The sequence below is a fragment of the Crocodylus porosus genome, unplaced genomic scaffold (genome assembly GCF_001723895.1).
Source record: "Crocodylus porosus isolate Cpor-Errol unplaced genomic scaffold, CroPor_comp1, whole genome shotgun sequence".
Lineage (NCBI taxonomy): Eukaryota > Metazoa > Chordata > Crocodylia > Crocodylidae > Crocodylus > Crocodylus porosus.
The window spans coordinates 46,703,546-46,714,583 of NW_017728907.1; the positions used below are offsets into that span (position 1 = coordinate 46,703,546).

The 11,038-nt window shown below is 45.2% G+C and overlaps 1 protein-coding gene across 3 annotated transcripts in view; it reads right to left on the reverse strand.

Annotated features, from left to right (window-relative positions):
• The window catches only part of TESK2 (testis-specific kinase 2), a 101,805-nt gene that overhangs the window by 50,854 nt on the left and 39,913 nt on the right, over nucleotides 1–11,038 (reverse strand). For all 3 annotated transcript variants that reach the window (XM_019531333.1, XM_019531334.1, XM_019531335.1), the window contains exon 4: nucleotides 2,417–2,465. In XM_019531333.1, the coding sequence (XP_019386878.1) occupies nucleotides 2,417–2,465 (49 nt within the window). The remainder of the gene's footprint in view (nucleotides 1–2,416; nucleotides 2,466–11,038) is intronic.

Here is an 11,038-nt window from a genome sequence, read left to right on the forward strand (position 1 = left end):
AGTTTCCTGGGTCCTCCTTCCTCCCTTTTTGAAGATTGGAACCACATTGGCCCTCTTCCAGTCCTCCGGTACCTCACCAGAGCACCACGAGTCCTCATAGAGCCGTGCCAGGGGTCCTGCAATGACCTCGGCCAATTCCTTAGGGACTCTAGGGTGGAGATCATCCGGGCCGGCTGACTTAAACATGTCCAGCACCTCCGGAAGCCCCCTAACTAGTTCCACACTAACCTTTGGCCCAGGTGTGTCTCCCCTGGGGCCCGAGGGGAGGTGGCTGTTCTGGTCCCTACTTAGGAAGCAAGCAGCTACTTTGGGATGGACAGGGACAACTTAAGCTTAAAGCGCATGTACTTCTACACAAGTGGAGTTGTCTTCCTCAATTCGGTCAAGGATGATCCTCCACTGTGTTAGAAGTTGCTCCGATTGTGGGGGCTGCATTATGTGCCTGCTGCCTTTTTAAAAACACCAGCGTAATGCCAGTGATAGCACAGTAAACGTGTCATCTGCCCGTGTCCTGAGCCCACCACCAACTGGTTTCACAGAAGCTGGCAGATAGACACCAGATGGCAACCGGCTTTGGTTATTTCATCTACCTGGGCTGCATTTGAAATGGTGGCTCTAGAGACAGAGTATACACCCTTCTACCACTTCTTGTAGGTGTGCACATCTGCCCCTCTGCTCCAAGCCACAAGGACTCCCTTAAGCTAGGTGACCATTTCTATCCACAGTGTTTCAGAAGAGAAACAACACTACAATTAGCAGAAAACTACTTAGAGCCGACACGGTACTTTACTTTCTTAAAGCACTGTACAAATATTAACTAGTAACTCATAAAACAGCTCCTGCATTTAATGAGTGCCTGTATGTGCTCGCTGCTTCCATGACAAATGTCCGTTAACAGTGCTTTTATTATTAGGCCGTTAAATGTTTCTACCTCGGTTCTCACATGAGTGGTCGCACACACTGTAATTACAATGGCACACAGCATTCCAGCATAAAGCATGCCTCTCGGCTTCCCCAGCTTTTGTTGCTCATAACTTTTTCAAAAGTCTCCTTCGGTCTGAAATATCTCATTCTTGGTTTCAACCCAAGTGTACAACATTATGAAAGTCTGAGGAATCGTTTTGCCGTCATATTTAATTATGGGCAACCCAAGTAAAAATCATGTTTTCAAGATTAAGTAAATTTTGCTTGCCAAGAACTCTGAAGTGGTGGACGAAAGCCAGAACATCCAAACGTAGCTCTCCATGAGGACGCGTCTCTGCTGAGAGCTTAGGTATGGGCTGCATACAAATTGTGACTGTACATGCAAGCTGGACAGGTGGGAAAGTGTGGGCACACCTTGACGCATCTGGCCCTGTAATGCTCTGTATTGGTAATAAAACACTAGGTTGTTTTTTGGGGGGTTTGTTTGTTATATAATACACACACACACACACACCCCCGGCTATCCTATCTTCCCCTTCTACAGCAGCTCCTAGACATGCACATTACTTACTTATTATTTATCCTCATTTTAAACATTAGTAAAATCATATGCACATTAGTTTCTCTCACATGGTTTTGCATTTTTCATTTACAGAACACAGGCTATTGTCAGAAAATGTCCAATCAGTTACAGATTTCTTTTGCTATTCTTTAAATAAAAATTAAAAATTCTCATCATCACTCATCTGAGTTTGCTTTTTTTTTTTTTTTTTAAAGCAACATATACAAGTTTTGTCATCATCACAGACTCAGACAAGTAATGCCATTTTGAACTGGGTAGCACTTCCCCCACCCCTTTTCCTTGCTTAAATTTCCCAAAACAAGTTATCACCATACATCAAGGGACATGAATCTTCCCACCATGTTTCATAACACCAACCAGGTCAATGAGAAATTCCAGTTACTCTCGTTTACTATGCAAGCTCTCACCATTGATATATAGACAGTTAAAGAATTTCTTCCCTGGACACCTTGATTTTATTTTTTATTCTTGGCATTGTGCTAAATGAAGAGGTCGTGAGAACTGACTCCAATACCTTATGAAAGGCAAAGTATGTCTATTCTACAGAGTTCTCCCTCATGCTCTCACTCATGAACTGTAATATAAAGATAAATGGAAGAAATAATCACGCACATACATGTTTTCAAATAAAGAAATCTTAACGGTGAACCAAATCTTATTTAGATGCTCTGTTGGTGGCTACCATCTGTTCATTTTTCATCCTATTAAGGGTCTGTACGTGAAAGCTGAGCCTTATAAGTTTATTACTGAAATACAATTAAGGGGCCTGGTTCTGCAGTCTTTACACTTACTCGCACACGGGAATAACCTCGAAGACAAGGCATGCCTGCCACTCAGAACAGCTGCAGAATCTGGCTCTAGGAAAGCATAAACATGAAGAGTTCACTATTGAATATAAGCCAGTCCTACCTCAGTAAGTGCGTGAAGTTGTCCTTGATGTACACAGACACCCATAAACCTGCAAGACACGAAACAAAGCCTTTTGAGTGACTGTAAGCAGAAGAGAACAAAGGAGCCAGTTCAATGTTCAAGTACTACGATCATGCAAGAAGCAGTCCTAGCAAAATCTCCATCCTTAATTAGATACAGAGTCTGAAAATCCCAACCTGACAAGGAGGCTGGGGGCTGTGGTACAATATACCTGGAGTGAGCAGCTCAATGGAGACAAGACTCGCACGTAGAAGATGACTTTCTCCTAACTTGACGGATGGCCAGCATGTGGCTGCACCTGTGCCACTCACAGAAAGGAACAGTCCCAGAATCAGGATTTATTCCCACGCCCCTCCCTTGCTCAGGAAGGACAGCACCAAGTAATCTGCTCTTGGCCCATAGAAGTGGCATGTTATTTTCCCTTCTGTCTTCTCAGTTACGCTGGCACCATTGCTAGGGGCTGGGGAGAGGGGAGAAGTACCTCGTGCTTCCCATACATTCCTGTACAGCCACACAAGGCAAGTCCTTTTTTTTTTTTTTTTTTCACTAAATAGTAACGTCACCATTAGGATTCAGGGATCCTTTGACTGCAATCAGTTACTTGGACTGCAAACACTTGAGGGCATGGACCACCTCTGCTGGGCACCTGTAGCATGCCTACCACGACAGAACCGGAAGCAAGAGCTGCTCCAAAGCATTACTTCATTGGCGATACTGTCCTGCTAAAATCCAAGCAGGAAGTTAAAGAGAAAGAGAATATTCCACCTTAGACCATGGAATTGTACTTGAGACCTCATCTTACTCCCCCACTTCCCACAGGTTAAGGTCTTGGTGTTTACCACAAAAAGGCAGCTTTCCCTTTCAATGTAGCAGATCTCATCCCTGGTGCGGCTGAATGTGAATCCACACTTGCAAACACTGATAAACTCAATACCTCCAGTTAGGAAGTTCACCAAAACCTGACACATGCACAGTTTAGTAAGGCTTAGGCTGACTTGGCCTAACTCCCATTATGCATCCTAAGTTATACCAAGCGAAATTACTAAGGGAAACGGGATCAAAGGAAGTGGTACTAGGCTAGAAAACATTGCAGGCTAGAGATCTACAGAATTAGGTCACATCTGAGGAGTGTTTTAGAAGCGGGGGATTTTTTTTAGTTCTGAGCTAGTTAGAACTACTTTAACCGCAGAATGACAAAATTATGCATCTTTGGCAGATGCCTGCCACAGTTGGGCTGCTGCAGCTTCATATTATTGATAAGCTAATTAAAGGAAGAGCTCTGCCCTCACGCAGCACTCCCCATGAACTTCACTCTTGCTCATGCAGAGGAAACCACTGGCAGACGTTAGATACCCTTGCTTTTTCAGGACTTAGTCTTGGAAATTTGGGTAAGCTTGTTCTTAGCAGACTGGCCACCTGTCAGTGATTCTTAAAAATGTTAGAATTTAGTAATTTAGTAAATTAAGTACTAAATCAACTTTCTTTGTTTCGAGTTGTGTAACCTTCTTCTCTCTTTCATGTCAAGAGAAATTCACCATTTGTTTTAAACCATTTCTCTCCTTCAGGTTCATGAACTCTCTACCATTTGTTACCATAACAACTATAACTCTGTTATACATTTCCTGCAGTGTAATTTTTCTTGCTTACTGTATGCTCAGATTAATGTGTGTATTAAAAGTTCTCTTATAACCATCCCTTTGGACAGCTTGGTGTCATTGGAACAGGCTCTTCTACCCTGGCCCACAGACCACATCTGGCAGTCAAGACAGATGCATATTACAGGCTTGAGAGTCCAAAACTGTATTGTCGGTAACCGAAGAAGCAGGCACAAGCTTCTTTGTGGAACTGATTTCCAATTGCTCCACTTATAATTTGGTCACTTGAGGGGCAAACACAAGTTGAATACTGTTTCAGTAAATGGAGGGTGTTGGGCTTAAATTGTGAAGTAGGTAGGGAGCAGAAAGGCATGATTTCAGTAACTATGAACATTTTGAATGCACCGAGGGAATCTTGTGGAGTGATTTGCAGGTGAAAGAAATTACCTTTTATATGCTTGAGCACTTCTGCATCTAAAAACAAAGTAATGCAAGAGACATGTCGTACTAGTTAAGCTAAGCTGCTTTTGAAGAAGTTAATGATCCTCACCGCTCCCTTGTCTAAAAGCTGACTGGTAAATTACTGGCAGCCCAAGAAAAATATAGAGAGGGTCCTTTGCCTAAACTAATCTGTGGGAATCTGTTTTTGTAACTGGAAAAAGAGACTCAGTTTGCACTGTCAAACCTCTCACTTGCTCTTGCCTCACATAATACCTCTTCCTACCACTACCCCATTTTAAAGAGCGTGCAAATGGAAATGCTCTTTGGTTCATATAATGCAAAACTATAGAGCACGGCATCACCCGAGTCCAAAAACAGATTTACAGCTATCCAGTCTGCTGCCTCTTCATAGGATCCTAGGAAAGCAGGGCTGGAAGGGACCTCACAAGGTTATCTAGGCCAGCTCCCTGGATCATCCCCAACTAAACCATCCCAAAAAAGTGTCTGTCCAACCTGCTCTTGAAAATTTCCAAGGATGGAGATGCCACAGTATCTCTAGGCAGCCTGTTCCAATGCATGACCACCCTGAGAGTTGGAAACTTCCTCCTAATCTCCAACCTGCTGCATTGAGGCCATTGCTCTTACCCTTGTCCCCTACAGCCATAGAGAAACGCCCATCTCCATCCTCTCTGTAATCATCCTTCAGGTACGAAGACTTATCAAATTCCACCTCAGTCTTCTCTTCTCCAGACTAAATAACCCTAGTTCTTCCAGCCTTTCCTCATAAATCTTGCTTCCTAGACCCCTAATAATTTTTGTTGCTCTGTGATGGACTCTTTCCAAACTGCCAACCTCCTTCTTGAAGTGCAGGGCCCAAAACTGGACAGATGACTCTGAGGCCTCACCAGTGCCAAACAGAGCAGAATCACTTCTTCTGATTTGCAAGTGATGCTCCTGTTAAATTCAGCTCAGTAAGCTGTTGACCTCTGTTGCAACAAGAGCTGACTGTTGGCTCGTGTTCATCTTACGGTCAGCTGCAACTCCCAGGTCCTTCTCTGCAGCCAAGCTAGGCATGCCATGCATCCCAGCAAAGCCAAGGAGGGGATTCTTCCGCTCTACTCACCACTGGTGAGGCTGCAGCTGGAGTACTGCATCCAGTTCTGGGCACCGCATTCAACAAGGATGTGGACAAGCTTGAGAGAGTCCAAAGAAGGGCCACCCGCATGATCAGAGTCTTAAAAGGCAAGCCATATGAGGAAAGGCCAAGCAAGGGGACCTGGTAGCAGTTTACTGCTACACTAGGGGAGTACATCAAGGGCTTGGTGAGCAACTGTTCACCAGGGCACTCGAGGGGAAAAGCAGGAGTAACAGCCACAAACTCCTGGAAGATCAATTCAGGCAAAACATTAGGAAACACTTCTTCACAGTCAGGGTGTCCAGACTGTGGACACACCTTTTAATACTTTAGAATCGTTGGACAGCTCAGATATGCTAGCTGCACACCAATACTGCAATATCCTTGTTTGAACCAAGGCTCTTGAGTCAACAACTTCAATGCTTTCTTTTGTTTCTCAAAAACAAAGCTAACACAAAATACAAAACAACATCTCCCAAAAAAAAAAAAAAAAGCCTGCTACATACACAACTGCAGCCTTTGAACTCATTCAGATCATTGACGCCAGAAGCTATCACTATCGCACAAGGTCTGAGGTCTTGACAACTTTATTCTTCCCTTTGTGAAAAACAAATTGCTGACATGCTATTGTTAAAACTTCAGCATTGCAATATTTTCCTGTATAAAAAGGGCTCTCAACAGACAAGTAATAACCATATTCATTTATACTAATAAAAATATTAATAACCACGTTGAAGCAACACACGTACTCATGCATTCATGCCTACTTTTAACAGGAGACAGGAAGCAGTAACTCTGAAGTACTAGGTTACTGATTTGGAAACTTAAGTTCAAGAAAAAACAAGAGACTAGGACAAAAAAGACAAGACAGAATCCAATTCCTCTCTCATTTTCTTTTACTGGGATGTTATAAAAAAGTCAAAATAAGACAAAAGTCAGTAAGTCTTGACAGCTTCCCTGAAATACACAGCAAGAAAGATGTCGTGCTCTGCTCCTCAGGACGCCAGGTACTTCTGTTCAAAAGCCCAAAGCAGCACAAATTCCTAACATGTCTTTTTTGAAAGGAGCAATATATTTAAGAACCGTGAAGCATTCTGGTTTTCGATCTGGGAAACAGAAACCCGTTTCAGAACCTGAAACCAGAGACAAGCAGCATGAGCTCATACGACAAGCAAGAACTAAGCATAAATTTCTCAACCAACACAACGTGAAATTGCTACAAAAGAAAAGAGAAACCAACCATGCCATTGAAGACTGGGCTATTAATGCATTTGCAAGCCACATAAATCTAGTCCTTTAAATACTGCCAAGAATTTAATTTTTTTTAATCTGGTAAAGAAATTAATAGCTCTACCAATCCAAATTCCTGGAAAGTCCTCCTGCATGGAAAAACATTGCTACATGAGGCAATAGCAAGCTTCACCGTTAATCTAAATGCTGTTGGAAAATAATGTTGCTGAAGGTAACAGACAGCTGCTACTAGGACATGACTGCCCAAGTGGGATTTCACATATCTGGACCGAAAGTTGACCTGTTTGTCCAATCTATTCTGCATCACTTCTCTTGGCTAGATGCAGTGCCAAGTGCCAAGATGCTCTTTTACGTGAACTCCAGCAGCTACGGTCTCTTCCCAGCCAAAGGCTACACTTCCAAGTGCTCTACTTGGAAGAGGCCTTGGTGAGACAGTTGATATAAAATTCCTCCTCTTAAATGTGGCCAAGTAGGGCCTGGAAGCCCAATATCCTAGAAATCCATTTCCTTCAGGGAAAATGGAGGTATTTGTGAAAAAATAAAGTGAAGAATAGCACTTGGGAATAGGAGGCTTTCACATTTAGAAGGTGTAGGAATTTCCTGGAGCCCGCTTCTGGTAGTAGGACACGAAACATTTCCATCAGGAAGCACTTCTTTTGATGAACATTAGAGGCCTTTAGACATTTGAAACCCATCTCTTGGAGGAACGCCTCTGCCCTCAGAATTCACTCTTGCAAAAAAAGAAGAAGAAGAAGAAAACCGAAAATCAGACAAGTCATGAATAGGAGGTAAGGAGAATAAAAATAGCGGCCTTGGATTGTGGATGGCTCTCATCTCATGGGCAAGTTACAAGAACAACCTAATATCCCATTTGTACTGCTACAGTGGGTCAACTATAGGTTGTATAAGGTTCCCAGGAAAAGGATGTTATGGTGGACATATCACTCATAGATTTATAGAAGTTGGGGACTGGAAGGGACTTTACAAGATCATCAGGTCCAGCTCCCGCTGCTCCTAGGCAGGAAAGAAAGCACTGCTGGGGTCAGCTGACCCCAGCAAGACGAGTGTCCAGTCGTCTTTTGAAGATCTCCAGGGTAGGTGACTATACCACCTCTGAGGGAAATTTGTTTCAAACTCTAGACATGTGAACTGTAAAGAAGTTTTTCCTTATGTCCAATTTGAAGCAATCTTCTAGCAGTTTATGTCCATTATTCCTCGCCTTCCCCTGGGGTGCCTTGGTGAACAGATACTCTCCCAGCCCCGATGTTTGCCTCTTATATACTTATAAGCTGCCAACAAGTGCCCTCTGAGTCTTCTCTTCTCTAAGCTGAACAGTCCCATGTCCTTCAGCCTCTCCTCATATGGCCTATCCTTCAGATCTCTAAACATACGTGTAGCTCTCCTTTGGACTCTTTCAAGCTCCTCCACATCCTTCTTGAAGTGCAGTGCCCAGAACTGGACACAGCGCTCATCTGTGGAAGACACTGAACATGGCACCAGCATATGAGCTGATGTCCTGCCTAATACACTGCCTGCATCATACAGTAGAAAATGTCAGACTCCTGGATTGCAATAACACTTGGGATTTAGGTGGATGGCAGATTAAAGACAACAAAAAAAGTTCAAACATGCAGACAGAGAACAGAAGATATGCAATGGATTCCTCTAAAGCTACACAGCCAGATAAGGAGAGAACAAAGTCAGGCACGAATAGGTTTGTTCCACCATGCCAAAAATTGAGGCACACTTACTTATGGTTATGTGTGTAAACTGTATCGAGGTAGACAAGGTTCTTTGAGTAGATGTAGAATCTTTTGTTAGATCAACTACACTGTTGGAAAAATTGTTCTTCGCAAGCTTTCAAGCACAAATGCCCTTTTTCAGGCATAGGGGAAAGCGACTGTTTGCATTTGTCTGCTTTCCTGGGAAGAACAGACGCCAAAATGCAAAATACAGGTCTGTGAAAACGCATGTGTGGCAGTAGGGGAATGGGATACAATGAGTGTGAAAAGATAGTTGCGGGGGGAGGGAGAAAAGGGGAAGGTGGTGGTAAAATGCAGCTGGTAAAATGCACACAGATTACCTGGGGTTATCAGATGTCAGGCAGGTTATAGTGTGCCATAAATCCAATGTCTATATTTAGTCCATGATTTTTTGTAGCCAGTAGATTTATGGAAGTGAAGTTTGTAGGCTTGTCTGCAAATGGCGTTTTGCAAATTTCCTTTGAGGATTACAACTGAGAGACTGGCAAGACAGTGGCTATTTTGTAAGAAGTGGGTACCTGCAGGTAGTTGGGTATTTTTGTCTTTGATAGATTTTTGGTATGCATTCATTTTGGTACGCAGTTGTTCTTTGGTTTCTCCTACATATTTTCCATCAGGGCATTTGGTGCACAGATGAGATATATTACATTATTGGAGGTACAGGTGTAAGATCCAAGAATGGTGATGGTTCTGTTGTGGAGGGTGGTAGAGCTGTGTTGCCAGGTTTTACATTTTCAAAATTAGATGCTAATAAAATAATGCCTGTGCTCTGTCTATTGTAACATAAGGCACAGACAGAAGTGCAATTCCTAGGTCTAACTTATGGCACTTCACAGAAAACACCAAGAGTTAGACCAATCCTTCCAACCCAACAGATGTCAGCTGTTGGCTTGGAAGGGGGCGGGGAATAAAATAAAATAAAGAGAGAGAGAGAGACACATCCAGTTCGGAGACAATCCAGAGAGAGGAGAGAGAGGCTGCATCTCTGCAGCCTCTTCCACTGAAGGTCTGCTCCTCCCCTTCTCAGCTCCTGTTCTGTCCCAGTATGGGAGGGGGAGAAGGCAGGGGAGGGAAGTCTGTTCTGGGGTTTCTCCAGCCATGCTTGGGGGGGACCCCACTCTCCAGTACCAGCTGGGCAACTCCTAGAACAAGCTCCCTCCAGTCTCTTCCCCCTCATTCTAAAAGCAGCACTAGGCACAACGCATGGCTGCATCACCCCAGCTCTGCTCCCAGCACACACAGAAACCAGGCAATAAAGGAACTCCACTTTGGAGTGTCCTCATCAGAGCCCTCATGTAATGAGCAGGGATCCGGGTTTTCCATTTCCCACAGAAAAATGGAAAAAAGAGGGGGGATTTTCCCTTTTAAGCAAGAAAAATGGGAAATCCACGTTTTAACAGAGAAACATATGGATTTTCCAATTTTGCAAAGAGCTCTCTGAAGTCTGGCAGAGTTGCAGCCTGCAAGGGGCTGGGGGGAGCAGGAGGAGGGCGCTCAGGAAGGGGGTGCCACATGCACGCATATGCACAAGGCCACCAGGCAGCCTGGAGAGCAGCTCCTACAGGTAAGTCTAGTGGGGGGGCGGGCAGGAATTGAGGTGCCCACAGGGAGGAAGGAAGGACATTAAGGGAGGGCTGAGGCTTGGGACCAGAATGTGCAGCTGCAGGGCCTGGGCAGGGAGCAGGATGGAGCTGCGGGTGGCTCATCTAGGGGGTGGAGAGACTGGCTCCCCACTACTGCACACACTCCCGGGGGGTGGAACATGCCCCCCAGCTCTGTGCGTGGGGTGGAAACAGGTGCAGGCTGCCCACTGCAGGCCCTCCTCCAGGGTCTCCATAGCCCAGCTGGTGAGATCTAGTCTAACAGGACAGATGGGTAAGCTCCTTGCTGCTGCAAGCAGCGGTGGCATAGAGTTGGACCCTTCACTGCTGCTGGGCCAGCATGGGATGCTCTGCTAGCCCCTACCACACCAGGTGCCACCTGTGGGGCCACCAAAGCCCCAGGAAGAAGCATCAGGGCTGGGAGCCCCAAGCCACAGGGGGCAGCCTGCCCCTTCCCACCCCACGGGCTGTGCTCTGGCCATGCTGCCTGCAGGGATGGGGGAGCTGGGCTCTGCGCTGTTCCCTGCTCAGACCGCAGCAGCCATTGCCACTTCCTGCAGGCAGCAGCCACAGCTCAGGCAGTGCTGTGGGAGACAGGGCTGGAGACCCGGGTCCCTGGCCCCATTGCCCTGACAGCTGGAGGCCCCCTCTGGCAGGTCTGGTGGGGACAAGGAGACTGTGGGGGGGTGAAGGGCCTGCACCTGCATCCTGGTGAATGAAGGGGTCAGGAGGATAAAAACCAAAATCATTAGATGCAGGGGTTGCTGTGGATGTAGTCTTTCTGGACTTCCAGAAGGCTTTCGACACTGTCTCTC